General features: G+C 64.8%; 1 protein-coding gene across 3 annotated transcripts in view; it reads left to right on the top strand.

Moving 5' to 3' along the window:
• Positions 1–26,032, top strand: part of ITSN1 (intersectin 1) — a 174,836-nt gene that overhangs the window by 142,145 nt on the left and 6,659 nt on the right. For 2 of the 3 annotated variants that reach the window (XM_045852348.1, XM_045852349.1), the window contains exons 29-33: positions 11,815–11,936; positions 13,559–13,665; positions 17,754–17,937; positions 19,821–19,919; positions 23,571–23,738. In XM_045852348.1, the coding sequence (XP_045708304.1) occupies positions 11,815–11,936; positions 13,559–13,665; positions 17,754–17,937; positions 19,821–19,919; positions 23,571–23,738 (680 nt within the window). The remainder of the gene's footprint in view (positions 1–11,814; positions 11,937–13,558; positions 13,666–17,753; positions 17,938–19,820; positions 19,920–23,570; positions 23,739–26,032) is intronic. The other variant, XM_045852350.1, reaches the window with a different exon arrangement.

The raw sequence follows: 26,032 nt of genomic DNA, 5'->3' as shown, positions 1-26,032 counted from the left end.
CTGCCACTCCGCTCCCCAGGGCACAGCCCGGGACGCGGCCCGCACTCTCCAGCCGCCTGTCCCTCCCGACCCCAACGGCAGGCGGTGGCCTCTCCAGAGACGCAGGCCCGCCAGGAGCGCCCCTGCCCAGCCGGCGTGCTGCTGCTGCAGCTTCTCTATCGGTTCCCGCCTCTGCCAGCGAAACCCAGTAACGGCTTGTCCACAAGTTCACTGTCATGCTTGACCCCATTCCTCTTAAAAATCCGGAACACGCTGTTTTCCTGCAAGGGGCAGCGCGGGGGTGGGGCGGGTGCAGAGCTGCCTCCGGCCAGGCCGTGGGCCAGGGGGCAGTCAGCTGAGTCGGGAGCAGGGCTCCGAGCCCCAGCTCTGCCCATAGGACGTGTGTGGGGGCGGCCCGGCCCCTCGCCCTCGGCGTGCTCGGGGTCCCCGCTTACCCAGGGAGGGCCGGCGAGTGACAGCACCCTGCCGTTGCTGCCGGAGGGCGGGCGTCGGTGCCCGTGGGTGAGCCTCGCGGCGCCCACTCGACTCGCTCCTTGCCTTCTTGCGTGGAACCCGAGCGCTCGCTGGTTGTGTGCGTTTTGGGGGGGCCCTTCAGAAGGCGGGTGTTGCAGACTTGGGGTTGCGGAGAGACCTCGGACAGCTTCCCCGTCCCTTCCAGCCGGCTCCTCCGCGCGTGCCCGGGCCAGGTCCCTTGCTGTGCCTTGCCAGGGGCCCCTGCGTGGGGGCAGCAGCCTTTGCCACCCCTCCCTGCTCCCCGAGCGCACCCAGCACTCGGACTTAGGGCCACAGCCCAGTCTGCACACCCCTGGCGGGAGGGGAGAGGCTGCCCCTGCCTCACGGGCAGGCCGGCGGCGGGGAGGCCAGCAGGGCGAGGGGACCGCGCCAGGCCGTGCGACGCCGTGCCCGTGGCGGTGTGGGCAGGCCCGCGCCGTGCTCCGCCACAAACCCGACGGGCACGTTGACTCACGGGGGTCGACCCCCCGGCCCTTCACGTGTCGTCCCTGCATCCTGAGGCTGTGTGTTCTCCGGCCAGCAGAGACGGAACATTCAGCCCCAAACATGCCAGAAGCGCGCTCCTTCCTTTCTTTCCTTTCTCTTTTCTTTCTTCCTGCAACCATGCATGCGTCACTGCGGTGCGGCCCAAAGCGCCGTCTCCCGAGCAGCCACCCCAGCATGCTCAGACGAGAGTCCCTTCTCTCCCACACCCCCGTGCACACTGGGCTGCCCCCAGAGTCCAGAGCTTCGGGCCCCCCACTCCGTGTGCCCAGCCTCCAGCAGAGCGCCGGCCCCGCCCCGCAGCCCTCCCCGGCCGGCCGAGGGGCAGGGCCAGGGTGCCCTCTCCTCCCTGCGCCGTCACCCTGGAGTTCGGAGGGCCCCTGCGGGGAGGCCCCCACGGTCTGAATCCTCGGTAGCAGCCCCTGACTGAGGTGGTCTGTGGTAGGAACCCCCACCCCACCCTGCCCCCCTCCCCCTCCCCACACCATCCCCCGCTGTGTCGAAAGCTTGGACGTCGCCCCTGAGGCCAGGAGGGGTGCGGCCTGCCCGTGTCTCCCAGCAACCAGCCCCTGTTTGTTCCCGAGAGTGGTGGTGGAGAACGGCGGCACTGGGAGACTGGGCTGCGGCAGTGGGGGCGGGGGGGCGGGGGGCCGCCCGAGCAGACACAAGCGTGTCCTCTCAGCGAGTGGTGGGTGGGATGGGGTGCCCGAGGGGCGGGCTGTGGCAGGCAGGGTGGCCGGGGAAGGCCTCTCGGGAGAGGCGGCGTGGACCGGAGGAGACCTGGCCGCAGAGAAGGAAGGAACGGGCACTCGGACTTCGGGGGAGGGGCTCTAGGCCCGAGGCGTGGCAGGCGGAGGCCGTGGTGGGGAAAGAGTTCCTCCACCTGCCCCTCCCGTGAGGACGCCCCATGGTCCCCGCCCCTCTGCCAGCCCCTTGTGCCACCGTGGGCAGAGGGCCAGGCTCAGGACCAGAGGTCCTGCTGAATGAACACCGGCCGGGGCCCCACTCCCCGTGGGATAAAGACCAGGACCCCCAGTCGGTCGGCAAGGCCCTGAGTGCAGCTCCTGCCGTGCGCAGCCCCTGCGCCCCCCCCCGCCCCCCCACTTACACCTATGCAGCCGTCACTTCCCCGGGAAGCCGAGGAAGAGTCGGTGACCGGACCTCCAGTAGGTGGCTGCTGTCATCTAAAAACCTTCACGGTTTCCAGCACCAGGACGCGTGGCAGGTGCAGGTGCGGGTGCCGTGGGCGGGACCACTGATGCTCGGAGAGGTGGTGCGTCCGGCTGGGCCCCTCCTGGACCCGGCGGCCAACTTTCTCGTCACAGTGCTGACCCTCGGCGCAAGCCGGGCCTCTGCCGCCCGGGGGACTCCCACAGGCCCTCTCGAGAACGGCCTCCTCTGACCTCCAGGCCACGGATGGGAAAGGCCACGCGACCCGCTGGCCCCGCTGTGGTGTCCAGGCCCCGCACGGTGGGGACATGTGAGGGGCGGGTGGACAGCGTGGAGGTGGACCCTGTCACTGTGGTGCTGGTCTGTGGCTCAGCCCGGAGCCCGCCCCCCTCCAGGGCCCACGGGAGGTGGTGTGCGGGCTCAGGGCCACGGAACCCCACCTTCCTCTCGGGTGAGCCAGCCAGACCTCCCCGCTGTCCCCCGGGTTCCCGTGTCCAGCTGAAGCTGCTGGGGGCCTGGCTGGACGTGCCCACCCTCACCCTTCCTTTCGCTGCCGCCTGTCCCGCCCCGTGGAGGCAGCCACTCGGGTCCTTGTTGAAGTCCTAGTTACTTGTCACACGCACGCCCGAGTAGCCAGACTCCCACCTAGACACGTGGACACGCCCACTGCCGATGCGACCGTGAGCTCCTCGGGGGCCAGGCCGGACCCTGTTGAGACCGACATGTCAACAGCGAAGCGCCTGCCGGCACCGGTCAGCACCCCTGGGTGCGCTTTGTCACCACGCCCACCAAACCTCCCCTCAGTCGGCCTGGCGTCCCGGGGCCTCGCCGTGGGGGCTGCTCAGGAAGGGTCTGTGGGTGGGCACCCTGGGGTGCCCTCTCGTTCCACGGGCTCGTCCTGCCTCCCCGCCGGGGCTGCAGGGGAAAGGACACGTCACCGCGGTCTGTCCCCCTGCGCGTGTGGCCGGGGCCCTGCGCAGACCCCTGGGCGGGGAGGCACCGTCTCTCAGGTGAACGCACACGGGAATTCCTCGTCGTGGGATGGTGAGTCATCGCGGTCGTAGCCCCCCAGCCGTGGTGTGTGGGGGCTCGTGTCCCGTGTGCTGCCCTCGCCCGCCGGAACAGAGGCCCCGAGGAGGCAGGGGCCTGGCACCCCCGGGCAGTTGCCGGGAAGGGGCAGGTCACGGGCTCAGGCCGTCTCTTGCGTCCCCGTGCGATCAGTGTGCCTCGCACCCCAGGCTGTCTCAGATCCTCCTAAAGCCGATTCCTCCGGGATGAGAATTCGCCTGCCCCGCTGGACCCCCCCCCCCCGAGCTGGCCGAGTCTCCAGAGCTCCCTGTGGGCGCGGGGGCCACCAGGACCGGCCCTCCAGCGGCTGGTTTTCGAGGTGACTGGGCGGCCTCCACCCAGCCTGAAAGCCGAGGGCCCCGGGGACGAGGGTGTCCTCGCAGCTGGCCCCGCAGGAAGGCGCCCACCGGGGACTGCCCTCCTGGTGGCTTCCTGGGCACCGCGGGCTGGTTTGGCCCCAGAAGTCACCACAGCTCTGGGCACCACGCTCCCATCCGGGCAACGAGGGTGTCAAACGGAATGACCTTCCGAGTCCTGGAATGACCTCCTAAATCCCGCGTGACCTCCCGGAGCCGAGCGCCACTCCCCTTTGGACGGGTCGCCTGAGCGACCTGCCCGGGCAGGCGGTGCAGCAGCTGCGTCCCCCGACACAGCTTCCCGCCCGGCTTCACGCCCCGTCCGCCCAGGCACCCCGGCTCCCAGGCCGTCCTCCCTCCGAGGGAGCGGCCCTCGCTCTGGGCCGCGTGTTCGAACCCCCCAGCAGCCTCACAAATTACAGGTGCCTACCTGGTAGCAGCACCCCGGCCAGCCCTGTGTGATTCGTTTTGGGTGCAGGAGGGACACTGGGCTTTTTTTTAAAAAACATCTTCAGGTGATTCCAACAGGCAGCCGAACTCGAGGGCCACAGCCCGGGTCTGCCCTCCTCGCAGACACCACGGCGACACCCCCCCGCCCCAGCAGTACAGCCCAAAGCCTGCCTGGCTCTGTGGCCAAAGGCGAGACCGCGGCCGCCTCACCCCTCGACTGTGCTTCCCCGCTGCGTGGGGCTGACCGGTGCCCCCAAGTCCCCGCGTGGAAGCCCTCGCCCGCGGCGCCTCGGCACGTGACTGTGTTTGGAGACGGGGCCTTGAAGGAGGCCGTTAACACGAGGTCGTTAGGCTGGGCCCTAAGTCCCTCCAACTGGTGTCCTCGTCAGAAGAGGAGACCTGAGTGGTCAGCAGGCGTGACCTCGAGCGCAGGGAAGACCCCGTGGGGACGCGCAGAGAAGGGGCCGTCCGCCAGCTACGGAGCGCAGCCTCAGGAGGGCCCGGACCGGCCAGCACCTCCGCCCTGGGCTGCAGCCCCCAGCAGTGGGGGACGCTAATTTTCCTCCGCCGTCTGAGCCACCGGGCGGGGGAACCTGCTCCCTGCGGCCCGAGCTGACCGCCGCACCCCCCTTCCCTGCGGGCAGGCACAGTGGCCGAGCGCCGGGACTCTGGGGTCGGACCCTCACCAGGTGGCGGGCCATGTGCCAGCCGAGACCTCGGCAGGTGACTTACCTTCCCCGTGCCCCAGCTCCCTTGTGTGTTCGTGGGGAGTGACAGCAGCAGCTACTGCGCGGGGCCCGGGGGACAAGGGTTCTGGGGGTGCGTGTGTGCAGCGCCGGCTTTCCTGACCCCCGTGTCGGTGCAAGAACGGTCCAGACTGGCGCGGGAGTTGTGCGAGTGTATCTGGGCCAACGCCGACGAGCCCTGCTGGGGAGCGAGATCCCAGAGGCTCTGGAGAACGAGTTTTGCCATTTCTTTGGTGCACGGGGAGTTAATGAGGAAACATAAGGACGATTCCATGGAGGTGGGAGAGGGCGGGGGCGTGGGGGTCGGACCGGAGGGCAGTTAGCGAGGTCCCGTGCTCTCCCGAGGGTGGCCTTGTCTGAGAGGGGCATCGCTCCTGGCGTTTCTGAGGGGTGTGAGCGGGGGGCGTGAGAGCAGGGGCCGGGGCTGCCGCTGCAGAAGTGCCAGGTGCCGGGTGTGCCTGCCCAGCGTGACCTGCCCCGTGAGGAGTCTATGGTTTATGACGGCCCCCCTTTCCCATCCACACCTGTTACCCCGCGTCTGCTTCCCTCTCCCTCCCTGCTCCGGGCTCCCGGCAGGCGCCCCTCTCCTCCTCCCCGCCCCCCCCCACCCCCGGGGCTCCCTCAGCTGGGCCCCTCCCCACGTCCCGCCCGGCTCCAAGACTTTCTGCTCCTGAGAAGATTCCCAGTCAGAACTCCTGCCTCCTCCCTCGCGTGCCCACAAAAACGTCTGTACTTTTTTTTTTAAGATTTATTTATTTATTTTTGGAGAGGGAAGGGAGGGAGGAAAGAGAGAGAGAGAGAGACATCAGTGTGCGGTTGCTGGGGGTCATGGCCTGCAACCCAGGCATGTGCCCTGGCTGGGAATCGAACCTGCGATGCTTTGGTTCGCAGCCCGAGCTCAATCCACTGAGCTATGCCAGCCAGGAAATGTCTGTACTGTTGACACCACAGTCCACCCCGTGTACCCAGAGGATCCGTTCACGACCGCCAGCGAGGAAGCTGACACCACCGCAGGCCACGGCGCGGGGCTCTGGAGGCCACGCCGGACCTTCCGGTGTGAGCTGTGGAGCCGAGAATAATAGGCCTCTAATAAAATAAATCCCCGCCGTCACAGAGAAGGAAGACCGGGGGCTCGTCACCCCCGAGGGCTGTCCTCGCGCTGCTCCATGGCTGCTCAGCTGCCCGGCGGCCCGTGCGGACGGGGTTCTCCTTGCTGAAGCTGATCTGGAAGCCGCACTGCCATTCTGCGCTTCTGGGCGGTGACCGAGGGGAGGCCCCCCAGCCTCAGGGGCCCCGGGGGGTCCCGGACACAGGCGGTAGGAGCCGGGCTCTCGCCGGCCCCCCTGACAGGCCTCCAGGCCCACCGGCTCCTGGAGATCCCCGTGAAGACGCTGGCTTAGGGCTTCACCACTCCGAGGTCTCGGGACTGGGAGGAGGAGGTGCCTGCAACTCGCCCGGATCCGAGCGTGGATGGGACCCACGCCCGAGCCTCCGGGCCACCGAGGCTCCGCGGGACAAGGACCCACCCTGCTTCAGTCGCCACTGCGCCCCCGCCCCAAGTGCCGTCACCATCACAGCAGGTGCGTGCCGTGCTCAGCCTGGAGGACGGGGTTTCTGGACATCACTGGTCCCAGGGTGAGGACAAGGCACCGTGGCCACAGGACCTGCTTTACGCCACATCTGCTGCGGGCCTCCCCTGCCTTTCCTCCGTGGCGGGCCATCCCCTGCGTGCCAGTCTGCCGGGGGCACCGGGACAGCACGGTTCCATTCTGTTCCCAGGGGAGTCCGGGGCGGGGGGGTGGGGGGGGCATGGGCTCCCCTGGCAGGAGAGACCAGGGCCCTGAGGCCCGTTCCCCACGCTGGGCAGACCCTGCAGAAGCCTTCAGTGCAGGCCGGTGTCCCCTGACCTGGGGCCACAGAGCCGGAGGATGGGGCTGAGTCTCCCCGGACACGAAGGTTCGCCCTTGCCCATACACGCATGCACACAGATGAAGAGCTGTCACCGGAGCTTCCGACTTGCTGGCTGGTGCCCAGCCCCCTCCACTGGCCCCTCCGGCAGCGTGGCCGCCCGTCTCCTTCCCACCTTCCCTCCTGCAGCGTCTCTGCACCGACCTTCCCCCCGGCCCCCGTGGAAACCCAGGCCCAGGTGGACCTCGGGACAGAGCCCTCCGCCCTCGGGACAGAGCGCACCACAGCCCGCAGGCCTGTTCTCCCGGCTGGCTATTTTCATTAGTTGTCCTGTTCCGTCTTCCCAAGGGCTGTGAGTTTCCGTGAGGACAAGGACATTAACGTGTTTATTTCTGTGTCTCTTGGACTTCCTAGGAACTTGGCAAATATTTATCGACCAGTTCATTGTATATTTTGGCTCTTCTGTGACCGGAACGCGGCCCGTGGCTGTGGCCGGCTCGGTGGCCAGCCGCTGCGGGGCGGCCCTCTCGGGAAGGAGAATGGAGTGATGGGCGCGGTCCGAGGGGGGCGGCACTTACTTTTCCCCTAAACGCTCCCGTGTTCTTTGAGCTTCCAAGAAGCACACATTTGGATATGATTTTTGTAATAAAGCCACCGGTTTAGATCGTGCTGTTCATATAAACACTGTCCCACTGAGGGGACGGGTGGCCTTGTGGGTAAGATTCCCCGTACTTCCCTCCAGTGCCCCGGACGCAGACCCTCCAAAAGGGGCCTTGCAGCCCCCCCGCCCTTGGTCAGGGTGCCCACCTGGTCGGGACTGTGGGGGGACCGTGTGGAGCAGGAAGCGTGTGGGGGCGGGCCCGGGGGTCCCCCGCACCTGCCCGGAGTCACTCGTAGTGTTGTCTCGGCTGCGAGCAGGTTGTCGGGAGGCATCAGAGCCCCTGGGCCGAGATGGAAAGTGACACCCGGCACTCCGTCCCCTCCTGGTTCTCCGGGAACCGGAGCCGCAAACCGCAGCTGCCCCGGCTCCCGGAGCGCGGGACACGGAGCTCGCCCCACCCCCGAACAAGCGCTTCTGTGTGCCCCGCTCTGAACGGTGGAGTTTTAGACTCTCTGGGTTTTCTAAACACTCCATCTTCAAAGGAACGATATTTGTTAGTTCAGAGTGCCTATTCCGGGTCCTTAATGTTTCTCTTCGTCTGCATTCGCCAGCAATAATTTTTGCAACAGCACTCGTGGGTCAGGGTGGTGGCTGAAAAGAAGATTCCAAGCCAATGTCATTGGTTCATGGGATCAGGACAGACCTCCCCAGAAAATCTTTGCTCTCGCTGCGCTGTGGGTGGTGTCCCTGTCTGCAGGTCGGCCTGCAGGGGGACCTGATGGGGTGGCATTCGCCGGGGCAGGCGGCCCACCACACTCAACAGCCCCGCCCCACACACCTCAGCTCCACTGGCCCGGCCTGGCCTGCTGGGGGGATGACCCTGCAGCCTCCTGATGCCCCTGACCTGCTGTGGGCAGCAGACCCCCCAGTCGCCCTGACCTGGCCTTGTCACCTGGGATTCTTGCCCCCAGTGGCCCGGACCCAGCCCAGACCTCTGCTCTGGCTCTGTGGGCTGATTCAAAGCGGCACCGTGTGACCTTGAAGAGGAACAGCTTCTGAAACTCAAAGCCAGCCGGGCCTGTCATCGTCCCTTACAGGCCCTCGGTTCCGGTTCCTCGGTCGTTCTAAGTGTGTCTTCTGGTCACCTGCACCGTCCTTGCTGTGGACTGTGACCCTGGGCTGGGTGTGTTGTCACTTTCTAGTAGCGGGACTGTTTCTCGGTGGGGAGCTGTGGCATCTGGGCTGGGAAATCATGTGTCCTGCACACTGCAGGCCGTCTGGTTCACCCCACCACATGCCAGCCGTCATGATCTCTGGTCCTGACCGCCAGGAAGAACCCACTCTCATCCTGGGGCTCCAGGAGGAGGCAGTACCACGTTCAACCTGGTGGGGGCAGCACCACGTTCAACCTGGTGGGGGCAGTACCACGTTCAGCCTAGGGGGGCAGCACCACCTTCAACCTGGTGGGGGCAGTACCACGTTCAGCCTGGGGGGGCAGCACCACCTTCAGCCTGGTGCAGGCAGTACCACGTTCAGCCTGAGGGGGCAGCACCACCTTCAACCTGGGTGGGGGTCAGCACCATCTTCACTGGGGGTGGGATACAGGGCAGACATCTCCTTTTCCACCGTGAATCCGCAACCCCCAGCACAGTGAGGGCCAGTCTCACGGTAGGGCATCAGTAAGTACTTGCCGAATGAAGAAATGTGAGAGATTCATGAACAAGCTTGAGAGGGCCTGTGAACCCCATAAAATTATGTGCAAATGCGTGTGTGTTGTGTGCATCGTACGCGTGTTTTCTGGGGCCAGAGCAGAGCAGCCACCAAGTTCCCCGGGGAAATAGCGACCTACAGGGACGTTGGCAAGACTGGGCCAGCCGGCGCCCAGTCCTGCCCACCGCGGTGTCCCTGCAAACACACGCGCGCAGTGCTCAGGAGACGGGTTCAGCCCCGCCGTGGCACAGCTGCGCTGATCCCCCCGCCCCCGCCCCCACCCCCGCAGGAAGGCACGCCCTGGAAGTCCCAGCAGTTCCCACAAATCCCCGGAACGAAGGGCCGCCTTTCGCCCTTTAATAAGCCTGGGCCTCGTGCTTCCGCGCGGGCTCCCACCCAGGAAAGTTCGGTAAGAAGGCAGGCACGAGACATGTTCCTCACGCCGAGACCGTCTCCTGGGTGGGTGGCTTTCCCAGAGAGAGCAAAGACCCCGGTCACAGCGCTCTGCTTCCCGGTGGCCGAATGTGCGCGGGCGCAGAGGCGGCTGCGCAGACCCAGCCAGCAGTCCTGACTCGCTTCCTTCCCGAGAGTTCAAGGCTGATGCAGTTGTTTAATACAACGAATGCATCCCCGCCCTGCGGCGGGCGGAACAGCTGGGCCAAGCTGGTGGCGGAGAGAGGGTCCACGTCCCGGACCCACCCGCAGACGGGCCCCGGAGGTTCGTACTCAGCTCCTGGCTGTGCCTTCGAATGAGGCCTCGGACGGACGGGCGTAGAAGGTGTTAACAAAAGGGTGTGTCGTCTTTGCTGCTTTTCTGGCACCATCTGCTCGTCCAGGGATTGTCCTGCCTTGGGATAGAAGCTACGGCATTCCAGAAAGGGCATTTGGCCAGGGGAGTGGCCGCAGCGAGGGCTGGAAGCACCCCAGCTCAGAGTCGTCTCCAGCACAGTGAAACATCTGCCAAGAATTCCGTGACCTCATTCACGCCAGAGGGGCCGTTCTGTTTGCAGGAGGTTCCAGCATACAGACCACATACCTCCCGCACAGGCCCGATACCTCCCTCGTGGGAGGATGGAAACTCGGAGGAACCCCCGATAGCGGTGCGCCCACAATAATCGTGTGGAGAACTTGGTAAATCAGATTTCAGGCCCCAAGTCCAGACAGTGTATTCATTCCGGGGCTGGAGAATTTGCATTTCTAACACGCTCCCAGGTCGCGCTGAGGCTGCTGGTCCCTGACACACACTTTCGGAAACCCTGATACCGGCAGGGGTTTGCACACTGTGCTCCATCGCGCCCCCTTGTGGGGAGAAGGGACAAGAGCAACCAGTGAATGGGACTCGACGTGCCCGTCCCCGAGACTGTGCAGAACACCTCCGGGTCTCTTGTACAAATATGATTTCTGGGATTAAATGAAGAACCCTCAATAGAAAGGAGCGGGTGACCACCCGCCTGGAAAAGGTGCCTCCGAGAGCTGAGCCTCCCATTCTCATCCCAGCGCGTGCCTCACGGGGCAGCCTCTGTCAGTAACCCAAACCTCCGGTAAGCAGCTATGGGAGCAGGGGCAAGGGGCAGGTGCCCCTCACCCCACCTCAAGTGCAGAGCCATGGCCTGGGGCATCCTGCTTGCAGCTGCCCACAGGTTCACTGCCCGGCTTCCACAGGCGTGGGGCCGCAGCCTGGTCCCCGAGAGCATACGCAGCGCTGATGGCCCCCAGGCCCACGGGGAGCCTCAGCCCAGGACAGCATTATCCCCGTCTGTGCTGGACCCAGCACCGGCGTGGGCGGGTACAGCCCGGTGTCCAGAGTCAACGTGTCAGCAGCGATCGGCTCTCGGCTTCTCCGCCCCCAGCTGACAGGTCTCGTGTGAGCCAGCCTCCCGCAGCCTCAGTTTCCTCGCCTGCAGCGGAGAGGGTCGTGGCCTCCACGTAAGCATCGCACACAGCCCTTGAGGCAAAGCTCCCAGCGCCGGGCCCGGCACGCGCGAGCCCTCGGGAAATGCAGGCCGACCGTGTTACCAAGTCTTCTCTCCCCGCGCACGGTCAGTGGTCTCTAGGAGGCAGCAGCGAGCTGCCCGCACCAGCTGGCTGCAGCTGCTCTGACAGGTGACCCCAGGCAGGGTGGCTTGGGACAACAGAAGTTGAATTTGTCACGGTTCTGGAGGTGAGACGCCCACAACCAAGGTGTCAGCAGGGTCGTGTCCCTCTGGAGGCTGCAGGGAAGAACTGGTTCCAGGCCTTTCTCTGGGCTCCTGCCGGCCGCCGGCGGTCCTCGGCGTGCTTGGCTTGCAGATGCAGCGCGCCCGTCTCGGCCTCCGCCACTGCGTGGCGTTCTGTCTGTCTCTGTCTCGTCTTCTTTTCTAAACTAGCTTTTTAGATCTTCTTTTAAATTTATTGACTTTTAGAGAGAGGGGAAGGGGGAGAGAAAGAGAGAAAACGGATCTGTTGTTCCACTTATGCATTCATTGGTTGAGTCTTGCACGTGCCCTGACCGGGGATTGAACCCACAACCTTGATGTAGCGGGATCATGCTCTAACCAACTGAGCTACGTGGCCAGGGCTTGTCTTGTTTTCTTATAAGCACACAAGTAATTGAGGATGACATCTGCGGAGACCCTATTTCCAAATAAGGTCGCACGCACTAGGGGTTAGGTCTGGAAGCCACTGGGGGGAGGGGTGGACACAGGTTGACCCCCAGCAGTGCCGGGAGAGGCCGCAGGGCCCAGCCGCCCTGAGGCCCCGGGGACCCTCGCTGCGAGGCTGGGCGGGCACTGCGGGACTGACTGAACATCCCCGCGGCCGTGTTTTCCAGGGTGTTCAGACCTGCACCTCCTGGACATGCTGACCCCGACGGAGAGGAAGCGGCAGGGCTACATCCACGAGCTCATCGTCACGGAGGAGAACTACGTGAACGACCTGCAGCTGGTCACCGAGGTAACAGCCGCCGTGGGGGCCGGAGGGGGAGGAGGCCTGGGTCCCGGGTCCCAGCCCGAGAGGCTTCTGGGTGTTTGGGGCGTGGCTGGACGGTGAAGTGCCTGGGAAAGCCTTCCCCGAGACAAGGCGGCCGACCTCTCAGCCATGGCCCACTCGCAGTCCTTCCCTGGAGGGGCTGACGTCACTCGTGTCCGGGGCCAGGGGCGTCCGTGCAGAGCTGCACGGGCAGAGACACGTGTGACTCGGAGTCCAGGCTGAGCCATCGACCGGCCGATGCCCCAGAGAGAGACGTTTTCCTCGGGCCCTTGGGCTGGTGGCATCTGAAAACGGCCGCCATCTCGAGTCGTTGCTGGCGCTGTGTCTTCCCCTGCAAAACGTCTGCCTCCGCCCAGCGCCTGTGCACCCCTGTCCCGGATGAGCCCTCGTGTTGTCTCCCCTCTGGGGCAGCCCTCGCAGGGCCGCCCGGCCGCTCCGTGCTCAAGGGCGGGAAGGCGCGTGAGCAGGGAGCCCGCTGTCCCCGGAGCCGCTGGTCTGCGCACCCGGGTTTGCGGGGCTGGACGTAGGGCCGCTCTGTCCCCTGAGGAGAACCGTGAGGGGTGGAACTCCTGTCCCCCCAACGGCTGTGCGCCCATCTCTCACCTGAACAGCCAGGACAGGCGGGACTCAGGGCCCCAGCGTTGAAGGAGGACAGGGCGCAGGATGGGTTATGGGCCCACGGGCCCCCACGGACGCATGGAGGACATTGGTGCAGGTTAACAAGCGGTGCCCCTTTCTCAAGAGACTCACTGCCACTAAATACCCCGCCTAGGACGTGCATGTCACCCCTTGGGTGGCATCTGTGCGCCGCGGTACGGTTTAAGGCAGGTCCAGTGTTGGCTCAAGGACTCGTCAGGAGCCGGCCCCCCGCGGACCGCATCAGGGCAGCTGTTCACTTAAAGCCACGCTGTCCCCATCCCCAAAGAACCTTCTGGAGAGCGGCCGGCCTCCACTGCTAGAGGACAACCTGTTGGCAGGCGGGGGCTCACCCCCGGGGGGCTCAGCTGGGAGCTGCGGGTGCTGCACCCCAAACAACCATGCAGAGCGCGGGTGGGCCCATCCGCATCGCTGAGCCCAGGGGAGCGGCCGACGCCCTGCACACGCGTGCTGGCCCGGCCCAGGCGGAGGCCACCGCAGTGCAGTCTGTCCCCGCGGCGGCCTGCTGAGGGCCCGGCTGCCCGGGCCTGCTGCCCTCAGAATGCCCCGGGTGCTGGCGGAGAAGCCGGCCACAGCCACGCGCCTCCGTAAGCCCCGCCGTGCCCACGTCCCCGTGGTGGGCAGGTAAGGCGGTGGGAGGCTGGGACAGGCCTCCTGGCTTCATCCCGCTGGAGCGAAGGACAGTCGTCCCCACTTCAGTGGCGTCCCTTGCAAAACAATGCAATCCCGTCTGGGGACCTGCCTCGGCCCCAGGCAGCCGAGGGGCCTCGGCTTCGGAAAGTGCCGGAAGGTGGGCGTGGCTCCCGGGCCCCCAGCAGAGCCGCAGCACCGCCTTCCCCGCGTGCGTGCGTGCGTGCGTGCGTGCGCGCGCGCGTGCGGGGCGGGCTCACTGTCTGCTTTCTGAACTGCCTCGTTTTCTGCACCTGTAGATCTTTCAGAAACCCCTGATGGAGTCTGAGCTGCTGACAGAGAAAGAGGGTGCTATGATTTTTGTTAACTGGAAGGAGCTGATCATGTGTAATATCAAGCTGCTGAAGTAAGCCTCCCTCTAACCCCGCCTCGCTTCGCCTCCCGGCGTCACACTGCGCCCCCGCCACGCGCGCCCCCATCACGCGCGCCCCCGCCACGCATGCGCCCCGCGTGCCTCTGCCTGTCTGCTCGTCTCCACTCACCAGCTCCGCCCCCTTCTCGGCTCTGACGCTCCCCGCACACACCCCTAGTTCCCCCGGTGTCCAGGCCTTGCTCTCCTGCGGCTCCGGAGTTTGCAGAGCGAGGCCGGCCCTGCCCTGGTCGCTGGCCGGCTCCGTCCGGGCTTGGGGCAGCCCCCACGCGCCGTGCCTCTGACCCGGGTTCCCACAGGCGAATGCGCGTCTCTGCCAACGTTCTTGGTGCCCGCGGGGGGGATATAACATGGTGGCACCGCTCACCGGCCACGCCGGGTAGCTCTCCGAGAGGCTGGCCCGAGCGCACTGGACCGTCTTATTCCCAGTTGGTTCTCAGAGGCAGCAGCGGGGTCAGGCTTCGGGGGGCTGCGTGGGAGCCCGACTCAGTGTTGCGTTGTCACTAAGGTCCCTTCCGGGCCCTGCGGTGACAGCGTTGGTGGCAACACAGCGGGGTTCAGGGGTGCGGCCAGGCCAGCTGGCAGAAGGGCCCCCCTCTGGGGCGTGGGGTGAGGCGCAGCCCGGGTCAGGCAGCTGCCCTGGCTTCTCCTCCCAAGTCCAGGTGCCCAGGCCCTCGGGGAGGGTGTGCCTGCGGGGGGCGGGGCGGCTCCGAGAGCTGGTGTGAGCAGAGGGACGGCGTCTGCGCGCACTCTCTGTTCCGGAGCGGCCGTCTCCAACCTGCGTGCCCGTGCGCCGCCGGAGTTTTTACAACAATCCGCCCCTGGCCTATTAGTCGGCGGCACCGGCCTCTTTTCCTTCAGGCCGACTCCAGCTCACAGCCCCATCACCCTCCGCCCCCGGCCGCCCCGGCCCCGGGTTGTGCATTTTTGCGCTCAGGGCCTTGTCTGTCAGGAAGGGACCAAAATGGTGCCTCCCACGCAGGGTTCGCATTAGGGCACCTGGTTCACAGTGAGCGCTGGGCTTTTACGTGGGGACCCTGGTGGCAGGGCCTGAGCCCCCAGCCGCGCCTTGGAGAGAGCTGCCCTGTCACCTGGGGCCGGGGGTGACTTCACCACTGAACCTACAGCTTCGGAGATGAGTTGTTTCAAAGTAGACACAGAGGTTTTCTTTGGAAACTAACGCAGGTTAAAACACCCTCTTCCCCGGGCAGCTCTCAGCAGGAGTGGGGGACAGGGGGGTGCGTCCCCGGGGTTCCCCACACCCCCCCACGGCAGGCTGGCCTGGAGAAGGCTGTGGGGCCGGTGCTGCTCCCCTGCCTGCCTCTGGTCTTCCCTCCGCCTGCCCCTGCCCCGCCCCGCCGTCAGGGCCAGGCCTGGAGGGCAGAGCTGAGCGCGCCGTGCCAGCTGGGAGACAGGCTGCACAGAAGGCGGGCGGGGCGTGCCCGGGCTGCTTGGTGGGGGACACCCAAGGTCCCACCGGAGGCACCCCCCTACCCCCTGGCCTGCCCCCATGGAAGGACCATAGGACAAAGAGGCAGCCATCCCAAGCGTTTGTTCTTTACTAAGCTGAGCAGGGCAGAAAGATCTAGAACCTTTTAATGTTAAGACCCAGGTGCAAGCCCCTGGGGCACCTGGCAGGAGTGAGGCGGGGCCCCCAGACCCAGGGGCTGGAAACTGCCCTTGTCGAGACCCTTCCTGCCTCCTTGCTTGGAAAACAAGAAGAAATGAAAGAGCTTCCTAAAAAACGTGTTTTTCTTAAATAGAAAGTGCTTGGCTTACCTTCTTTTTAACTTAAGCAAAAGAGACACAATTTTACTGTAAGCAGAAAAAAGAAGAATGGAACACCTTTCTTGGGCATCAAGTCCAGTTGGGGAGAAGGCAGGAAGCGGGGACTCCGGGCTGGAAGCAGGGAGGTGGGAGGGGCGGGAGGGGCAGGGGCGGCAGGAGCTGGGTGGACACGGCTGGGGAGGGCTCTGGGTCCCGGGACGGAGCTGCCGGGGGGAAGGACAGGGCAGGAGCGCTGAGCAGGGCCCTGGGGCTGTGCCACTGCCCCGTGCACAGGGCTCACAGACCTGGGGCTCTGGGGCCAGACCACCTGGGTTCAAGGCCTGCCTCTGCCACCTGCTGGCTGCGTGACTGTGGTTGAGTCGTGCCATTTCTGCGTGGCACAGGGTCCCCAGCAGTCTACAGGGGTGACGAGTCAGGTACATCAGACAGTGTGGGCACACAGGGCTTGTTCATCCCTGCCAGCTCCTTGGACCACGCCCCTGGGCTGCAGACTAGGAGAGCTCGCTCGTGTGTGCCACAGACCCTGGGCGCTCTGGACGGCGCTCCGGCCCCTGACAGCCCTCAGCAGTGCAGGGCTCCCCCCGCCCTTGAACCTGCACGTGGGACCGTAAATCAGCTCTGCCGAGGGTGCGGCTGCAGCTGCAGTAGCGGAGTCACGTGACCCCTGGGCCCAGTGACTCCCCCCTGTCCAAGCCCGGGCCTTAGTCTTGCCTGTGCAGAGCACCCCGAAGGGGACCCCCCAATGGACTGGTCCCGGAGGGGCCTTGCTTTCAGTCTGCTCCTGGCTGGGACAGCATGCGTCCGACAGCCTGCGTGGGATCTCTCTTCCTTTCCCTTTCCTCCCCCCGATCATGGAGAAGAGGGGGGGCGTGTGTGGAGGCACTGCCGTTCCCTCACAGAGGGGACAGGGGGGTGATGGGGTCGCTCCCTGTTTCCAGCCACAGCAAGTGTGTGACCTGGGGGTGCAGGGCCCCCGTCCCCCAGAAGGGTGGCCTTCCACAGCAGCTCCCCCGGGAGGCAGTGGCCGCCCCCCATCCCGAGGGCGCGGAGCTTCAGACCCCCTGGCCCCAGGGCGGCCGGCGCCGACCCCCGCTCATTGTTCAGACCCGGAAACTCACGGTCCCTGAAGCTTCTCTCCTTGGATGGCTTGCCCGCCCAGTCTAAGGGTTTTGTGGGTTTTTTTCTTTCTTTAACTAAAAATGTAGACGAGAGAAAATAAAGTGACCTGAAGTTCTCCAGCCTAATACAAATACTGCAGAGCCTCCTTGCGACGGTGCAGCCCTACCCGTGGCCAGGAAGGAAACCAGAGAAAGTCACAGACACTTCTCCCCGCCCTTACGTTAAAACCATACGGCCTAATGTTCTGTACCATCCATTTGTCTGTCAGTCCGTCAGTCCACCCATCCATCCACCCATCCATCCATCCACTGCCCACCCCCCACACACCCCCCCCACACCCACCGTGCTCACTGGCGTGGGCAGAACACACTCCGGCCTCGTCCATGTGCCCCGCCCCCTCAGTGCACTGCCGGCCTCCCGGGGCAGGAGCGCAGGGCCCTTCCCCAGGCCCCAGCGTGGGGGCACGCGTTAGGGTCGGGAGGGTGGGATGCACAGTCCCGGCTCTCAGGCCCGAACACTGCGACCGCAGCCGGACCCCAGAACAGACACTCCCCGGCCCCTCGGGCCGCTTCTCGGCCTCCAGGGTGCCCATGGGTTGGGCCCACTGGTCTGTGGTCAGGTTCGGGGGCTTCTCTCTCCCGCACCCTCGTCACGGGGCCACCTGCGGATGAGCGCGGCCGCCAAGCAGGGATTCAGACAATCCCCTGCACCTGGCTTTGGTGACCGCAGTAGGTCGTTCCCTGTGGTGGCCCACTCGCCACCTTAGCTACATTTCGTTTGGCCTGAAGATGGGCCCCCCCACGTCCCCTGGCAGCTGTGTTTACTCACGGGCGGCGCTGGCCTGCACACAGGCTCGGCACGGGGGCCCCGCCTGCAGGGTCTGTCACCACAGATGACCCGCAGAGTGACACGTTGACCCGGGGACCCTGTCCGAGTCACCAAAGAAAGCGCTGCGGTTTGGGGCCCGAGAGCCAGCAAGCAGCCGCCATGCCCCGGACAATCGCCCCGCGGACCCCTCCGCGCAGCAGGCCTCCCCCAGCGTCCCGTGCCCCGCCCAGGCCCACTCGCGGCCGCGGGGGCGGCGCCCCTCCCACACCCCCTGCCCCCGGCCGGCCCCGAGGTGTGCGCCGTGGCCTCACCACCCCGTTCCCGCGCAGAGCGCTGCGCGTCCGCAAGAAGATGTCGGGGGAGAAGATGCCGGTGAAGATGGTCGGGGACATCCTGACGGCGCAGCTGCCGCACATGCAGCCCTACATCCGCTTCTGCAGCTGCCAGCTCAACGGGGCCGCCCTCATCCAGCAGAAGACCGACGAGGCGCCCGACTTCAAGGACTTCGTCAAAGTAAGGCGCCGGCGGGCGGAGGCGGGCCCTGCCCGGGGGGCGGGGGGGGGCTGCCCCCGCGGCTGGGCATGTCGGGATCACTCCGCGTCTGCGGGCGCGTTTCTCTGCAGGCCACGGGGGCCGAGGTCCAGGGGGGCAGTAGGGGCAACACTGGCTGGCCGATATGGGTGTGACCAGAGTGGGGGTCTAGGGGGGCTTGGAGAGGAGGCCCAGCCCTGCCTGGGGCCTTGGAGCGGGTACTGCCTGGAGGTGGTGTTTGAGCACAGGCTTAAGTTTTCTGCCTCACGTGTCTGCCCCGAGGACTGGCCGGTCTCAGGTCCCCTGTTCTGGTCGGTCGAGCGCCCTTGTTCTCGTAGGCCCCTCCCCGCCCCCACGGAGGGAGGGGCCCGCAGCCCCCATGGCCCCTTCCTGCCTTTCCCCACGGGGTCTTCGTGGTGGGCTCCCACTCCGCCGGGCAGCCTCGGGGAGTGGGTGAGTGTGCCACGCCAGGCCCTCTGCTGCAGGGGATGGCAGGGATCTGGAGACCCGGGTGCCCGCGAGGGGGACACTGGGGTGGCGCTGCTGGAGCCCCAGGGCCTGGGTCTGCTGTCCTGGGGCTTGGCCTCGGCCCGGTGGGTCCCCATGGGGCCTGTCAGCCCACACAGCCTCTCTCACCGGGAAAAAAAGAGAATAAAATAACTTTGTGAAACAGGTACACTTGATGGATAGACGGCGCAGCAATAGGGGTGGGGGCAGGCTCGTCTTCGGGCCCGACGAGTCTGGCGGGGGCCACGCCCCTCCTCTTCGGTGACGCGGTCTGTGGCTGCCCGCCTCGGACTCTTGGCCGCGGCATCACGTCTGTTCGCTCTGCCTCCCCACCCCCCGCCGCTCCTCAACATTGAAGCTGCCGTGCGCTGGCCAGCGAAGGGGGCGTCCGCAGGCCGTTCTAAGGGCGGAGGTCATGCTGGGAAGTCGGCCTGGCGGGGCCTGCAGGCCGGAGAGCAGCCGCCGGGCCGGCAGGTGCCCTGGGCCACCTGGGGTTTCCGCCAAGGGCACACAGGTGGGGAGAGTTCCTCACCACAGGCCCTTGCACTTCAGGGACGTGCGGACCCCGTCCGGGGGGGGCGTGCTGTCCCTTCTCGCCGCCCCTCGCCACCCTGCCTGCACCAGCTCTCCCCGCCTCGTCCCTGTGGGAGCTGGACGGGCCTCTACCAGCTGCCCTTGTCCTGCAGGGACGGCGCCTGCGGCTGGGGCGGCGGGGTCAGGTGGGCCGGTTCCCCACGCCTGGGGCCCAGCTCAGGGCAGAAAACCGGTGCCTTCGGGAGCCGAGTCACCGTGGAATCCCAGTGACTCATAGACAGGGTCACCTTCCGGGGGCAGAAGGACTCTGGTCCTCCGGACGAGTGGACAGACTGGCAGAAGGGGTGGAAGAGAGAGGCTGGGCGTCCTGGGCGGAGACCAGCGGCAGGCCCCGCCCCAGCGCTGCGGCCGCGCCCTGCCTGGGGCTCCCTGTGGGGTTGGGGGGCAGAGGCTCCACCCTCAACAGCCGGCGACAGCCGGCCCTCCCAGCACCTCAGGGGCGAAGGGGGACTTTTATTCTCGTGAGGGTCCTCGCTCCTGGGAGTGTTTCCCGCAGAAACCCGGGCACACCGCCTCCAGTCTCATCTCTGTAAGTCCGGAGCCGCGTGTCCCCCGGAGGGACCTGCAGCGCAGGGACGGCCCTGGGGCCGAGTCACACGTGCAGGTCTCTGGCCCTCGTGCGCAAAGTGCCTCGTCCCGGACCAGGGCCGGGCTCCTGGGGGGTCGTCCGGGACCCTGAGGCGTCACCGCCGGTGCCACCGTCGATGCCGCCGACCGGACCGTGCCGACCGCCGCAGGGCAGTCAGAGGGGTCTCTCGTTGCAGAGGCTGGCGATGGACCCGCGGTGCAAAGGCATGCCGCTGTCCAGCTTCATCCTGAAGCCCATGCAGCGGGTGACGAGGTACCCCCTGATCATCAAGAACGTGAGTACCGCCCACCGCTCCGGGCAGGGCCGCCTTCCGGGCGTTTCGGGGAGCCGGGGCCGCGGGCGAGGCCCGGGCCAGCGGGCCCGCCGTCTGCTGTGTGGAGACCTCGTGCCCGCGGGGTGGGGGCGGCGCCTGTGTGGTAACTCAGCGAGAAACGCCGTTTACTGGGAAAACAGCTTATGACGTGGGACCTTCCGAGGGCGTCCAGGCGGCTTCTGCCCTGTACGTTGGAAAGTGGCAGCTCAGACCTTGACCCTTTCCCACCTGAAAAAACAAGCGAGAGGACGGGTGTCCCCTGAGCCCGGGAGGAAGGACCTGGGGGCGGTGGACGGACGGATGGCGCCCGGAGAGCGGGGCTGGGTCTGGCTCCTCTTCGAGGGGAACTGGCGGCCAGTGCGACCCGCTGTGCTCGCCGCCCTGCGCTGCGTTGCCTTGTGGGTCTCTCGGTGGCAGAGCCTGGTGTATCGTGTATATGCGAACACACACATTTGCACAGTCGTGAGTGTGCGGACGTGTGTTTGTTTCCAGATCGATCTGAGTGTGGAACAGTTCCCACCCCCGCCTCCCCGCTCTAAGCTAATGCCATGGCACCGCTGCCGGGCCCCCTCTCCCCGCATGTCTGTGACTTCCTTCCCTGTGACCGGCCTGGCCCTCGTTCTCCTCGGTCTGTCTACGGGTTCCCTTGGCCCCTGTGTGTCCCAGATCCCCGTCCCGGAAGGGGTCTCTCCAGTCCAGTGCCAGCCGCACCCCGCAAACGCCCCGTGGCCACACCGGTGCAGCTGGTGCAGCTGAGGAGCTAGTTCTGAGAGGAGCCGATAAGTGATCGCTTCCTCTCCCCCAACTTGACAGGCACTACTGAAATCACTCAGTACTTTTCTTCCCAAGATTTCATGTATTATTTTTAGAGACAGGGGAAGGGAGAGAGAAAAAGAAGGGGAGAAACATCAATGTGTGGTTGCCTCTCTCACGCCCCCTGTTGGGGACCTGGCCCGCAACCCAGCCACGTGCCCTGACTGGGAATCAAACCGGTGACCCTTTGGTTCGCAGGCCCGCGTTCAATCCACTGGGCCACACCAGCCAGGGCACACAATCACTTTTCTAAAAAATTTCTGTGTAGCAAAATATAATGAACAGTGAGTGGAGAAAGACAAATGACGGCTCTAAACTGGGTAAAAGTACTTTTAATTGTATACACATATGTACTGAAATACACACATATGTACTGAAATAGACACACATCTGTCGTCTATCTACCTCCCTGTCACACTCTCACCGCTCAGAAAGGGACAAACACGCTGATAGAAAGATAGGTACAATGTGCAGCTGGACATTTCTGAGAGGCCATGCCCACTCTCCGTGAGGAACACAACAAGGTCGGGAGCTAATCTGGTTTGAATCTCGGCACCACTGCTGTGCGCCCTTGGGCGAGTTCTTAACCTCTCTGGGCCCCAAGTTGTCTTCTCTGTGGAACAGGGACACTGGCAGCCCTTCCCACACACCCCGGTGGGAGCTGACTGAGCTGATACACGTAAGGTGCCTGGCTCATACTCAACAGGCTATAAATGTTAGCTCTACCGTTTACACGCTAAATCTACAAAAAGTTCACATTCACTAGTAATAAAAGAAATGCATGACGAAGCAAGAACATGCCTCGTCTGGGGCTTCCGGCAGCCATGCGTGGGGAGGACCGGTGTGGGGAGGATGTGGGGGGGCGGCCGGCTGCTCCACCTCCAGACCAGCTGCCGGGCGTCTCTGGCCGGCGCCTCCGTGTGGCGAGCTCATGCGGCAGAGTCATCGGAGGGACGGGGAAGCGTCGGAAACGCCCTGGAGCTTTCTGGGACGTGACGTGTGTGAAGGCACCGTAGTTCACCCTCACAGGGACCCCTCGCAGAACCTGTAGAGACGACGGACAGCAGATGACATGCTGCTTAGGGGGACAGTGTAACGGGACAGTCTGACCCGTTTACTTTTTTTTTTAAAGATTTTATTTATTTATTTTTAGAGCGGGAAAGGAGGGAGATAGAGAGAGAAACATCAATGTGCGGTTGCTGGGGACCGTGGCCTGCAACCCAGGCATGTGCCCTGGCTGGGAATTGAACCTGCGACACTTTGGTTCGCAGCCCACGCTCAATCCACTGAGCTACGCCAGCCAGGGCCGTTTTTACTTTTTAAAAACGGTGTTCACGTGTACGTGAGCAGAGCCTATTAACACATATGTGAGCAGAGGGCACCTACAGATGGAGAGATTGTGGGCGATTTTTAGATTCTTCGTTCCTTTCTGACCACTGCACAGTCTCACCTGTACAATGAGAAGAACCCACCAGCCCGTTTTCGTTTTGAAACAAAACAAACGCATGTACGTGAGCCAGGGGTGGGGTCCCAGTGCAGAGCAATGGCCCCCGCACTGGGCTGCACGGCGGAATGGCCTGGAGAGCCCCGGAAGACTCCTGTTCCGGAGCCCTGGCCCCAGGCCTTCTGACGGGCTGCGCGTGAGGCACCCGCGGTTGTCAAGGAGAACCCAGGAGGCGTCCTTCTCCACTCGGGTGCCTGCTTAGGACTGCAAACCAAAGTGCACGGTGGAGAGGAGACACTCTTCAGGGTGAGGGCCGCCGGCGTCGTCGGTCCCGAGGGACCGCGGGGGCACTGCGGGAGCACCCCCAGACCCGCACGGCACAGTGAACGTTTCCCGGGGCCTGGGAGAGTCACGTTTACACTGCCGTAGCCCATTAAGTGTGCAATAGCATATGTCTAAAAAACACAACGTGCACGCCCTCATTAAAAATACATGATTGCTAAAAAATGCTACCCCCCCATTTGAGCCTCTTGGAAAAATGGCGCTTGTCGACTTGCCCGACCCGGGTCGCCACAATCCTTCCTTTCGTAAAAACACCACGTCCACCAAACAGGGTAAAACGAGGCGTGTTTGTACGCGGACGAGGCCCGGGCAGGTCCAGCCTGAGCACGCTCCCGGGCCGTCCCGAGGGGGCGTGGCCTCCCCTCGCTCCGGGGGTCCCTCTCCACCACGGCTGTGTCCGGGCCCCTGGGCCCCTGCAGCCCTGCCGGGAATTGCTCTCTTTACCGAGCGCCTTCTAAAGCCCCGGGCCCCTGCAGAGCGCTCCACTCCTGTGAAGGCATTCAGTCCCCCAACGACTTTCTCCAGGGGTGCTGTCAGCGCCCCCAAGTTTCCGATGAGGACACGGAGGCCCAGCGCACGTCTGTCCCTGGCCCAGGTGACGGCGGCTCACGGGCAGAGCAGGGGGTCTCCCGCAGGAGGTCTGGGTCGGGGACTGGTAACCGAGGCTGGAGCAGCCCATCCAGAAAAACACCCGCCTGTATTCTGGGCCGGAGCCGCGCGGGCACCTGCCGCTGGGCACGGGCCCAGGACTGCGCCGTTCTCGCGGGAGAAATCCACGCGGGTGCAGGCGGGAGCGTTACTGCGCTGCTGCGGCCCCTGCCCTCCTCACGCTCCAAGCGCGAATAATGTGGCACCCCCTGCCCCCCCAGGGGACCCCACCAGCGCTCCTCGTCAGGGTGCGCTGGGCGCTCAGAGCTGGGTGGCTCCAGTGTCTGCCGCCCAGGAGGCCTGTCCCTGCAGGAGCGTGAACCCCGGCCCCCACTCCACTCGTTGTGTTCCGGTGTCCCACGCAGATCCTGGAGAACACTCCCGAGAACCACCCCGACCACAGCCACCTGAGGCAGGCCCTGGAGAAGGCGGAGGAGCTGTGCTCGCAGGTGAACGAGGGGGTGCGGGAGAAGGAGAACTCGGACCGGCTGGAGTGGATCCAGGCGCATGTGCAGTGTGAAGGCCTGTCGGAGGTGAGCCCGCGGGGCGGGGCGGGGCCAGGCCCGGGCTCCGCCCACCGCCCTCCCGTCTCTCTCCCCGGCTGCTTCTGATCCGCTGGTTAACCCATCCGCGGAGTTTTTAAAATTCCGGCTATTTTCTCTTCCGTTTCCGGCCGTTCTTGTTTTCTGTCACGTGCTGGTTTCTCCCCGGCGTCTCATCCCTCGCGCAGCGGCCATGACTCTCGTCTGTTTCCTAGCACGTTTTAAACACAGCCCTGTCTGTGTCAAAGCCGACAGTCCCCGCGTCTAGCTCGTGTCTGCTGTTTCTGGCGGCCCCGCCGCTCAGGCCCGTGCCCCGCGTGCGCCGTCATTTCCGATCGACCGTGAGCTCGAGTCCGTGGAACCTCCACTCTGGGGTCTGGGCGCTCCGAGGTCGCGTTCCTTCCCGGAGGATTGCTGCCAGGGCCGCCCGGAGTTAGCAGAGAGGGCCCTGGAGACCACGCGGGTTGTGTGGCCTGTGGCGTAAACGTGGGTGAGCCCTGCCCCGTGGACCCTGTTTCCTTCCGCTTACACTGAGGTCAGAAATAGTCCGGGTTTCTTGCTTGTTTTTTCTGTGTTTGAGTTTGTCCTTCTTCCTCGGTCGTTTTTTGTGGTTCCCCGTTGGATGCCCCACGTCACGCGGGCCCTGACACACCCCCGTCTTCCGCGCCCCGTGCGGCTGCTAGAGTGGAAGCTCCCGGTCACCAGCCTCAAGGAGCCGCTCGGGGCCAGAGCCAGCTGAGTCCTGTCTACCATCGAAGGCTTGCGTGTTCTTTTCTTTTTTAAATTTTGTATTTATTGATTTGAGGCAGAGCGAGAGAAAGGGAGAGAGAGCGCGAAACACCAGTTTGTCACTGGGTGATTCTTGCCTGGGCCCTCACCGGAGAGGGGCTCACAGCCCTCGAGTGACAGGACGGAGCCCCCACCAGCAGAGCTACCCGGCCAGAACTGCATCTTCATTCTGTTTGTGGCCCCTGCAAGTTTCTTACTTCTATCACTCTGCTTACATTTAAAAAGCGCATTTTTATACTTCACCCCGCTTTTGAATTTTTCACTGGGCGAGTCAGGGTGTTTAGTCCACTCAGCTCCCAGACCAGACATGTCTCCGCTGGTGTTTAACTTTCTTCGGGGCACGTGCCTTTCCTTCCGTTTCATTCTCGGACCCACAGACACGCACACGCAGGCACACGCCATTCCTCGGGGCTCACCACGGCGCCCAGGCAGACCGTGCCTCCCTCCCCACTCTCCGGTGGCTTCAGGGGCAGTCACCACCTGAGCAAGTGGCCACCTGTCCTCCCTGCCCACCTCCTGTCCACCGTCAGTGCAGGTGGAGGACATGAGTTGTGGGGGGAGCCCTGGGGGAAACTTGGGGGCTCCTGTGTTGGAATTCCACACTGAGTGCAATTCGGGGGTGCTCACTGGTTGGATTAATCCATCCGTCCATGCATGCATGCATCCATCCATTTGTCCATTCATCCGTCCGTCTGTCCATCCGTCCATCCATCCATTCAGTAAACATTGCCCGAGCACCTCCCCATGGGCTCAGTTCGCTCCCCGTCTGTCTGGCGGAGTGGTGGAGCGGCCACCACCGCCGCACGCATTTTGGAGCAGCAGCCCCTCCCGAGCCTCACGGTCACGGTCGGGGGTGGGAGTCAGTGAGAGCGGCTCTTAAGCTTAAAACATTAGGAAAAGAATACACTCTGTCATTTGCTTTTGTGGCCCTGACATCACCCTTTCTCGGTCTTTCCTTGCTACTGTCACCGCTGCCATGGTGCCTGTGCCGTGGTCACGGTCACGTCGGTTTGTCTCCTGACCCCATTCTGGATGCATAGCCGTGATTACGTGTTGCGTCAACGCTGTCCTTGGCGTTTCTGTCTGTTCCCTATTCACACATGTTCCGTGTTGGCCGGGCCACTCGCAGGCCCCAGCCTTTGTGTGTGAATAAGCGACGCCCCTCCCCCCTCGCCCCCTGTTCGTGGGCCAGGCTGGCCTTCCTTCGTCACCGTCCCCACGCGGCTCGCCCTCTCTCTCGGGAAGCAGAAAGGGCTGGAGTGATCCTCAGGCTCCCGTCCCGCAGGCAAAGGGCAGAGAGCACTCTTTGAAGGCTCCAGCGGGGTGTCCCCATCAGCTGGGATGTCCCCCTCAGCTGGGGTGTCCCCGGTAGCCTTTGGGGCCCCCCCCAGAGCCTCGGTGGGAGGTGGGAGGCCCTCCTCCCTCCCTGTGCCTGAGGGCGAGGTGGGGTGGCCACTGTCCCTTGAAGCTCCGGCCACAGGGGTCCCGCTGATTCT

The sequence above is a fragment of the Phyllostomus hastatus genome, unplaced genomic scaffold, assembly GCF_019186645.2.
Source record: "Phyllostomus hastatus isolate PE091 unplaced genomic scaffold, TTU_PhHast_1.1 phas_contig_948, whole genome shotgun sequence".
NCBI classification, from domain to species: Eukaryota; Metazoa; Chordata; class Mammalia; order Chiroptera; family Phyllostomidae; genus Phyllostomus; species Phyllostomus hastatus.
This window is presented reverse-complemented; position numbering and strand designations above follow the sequence as displayed.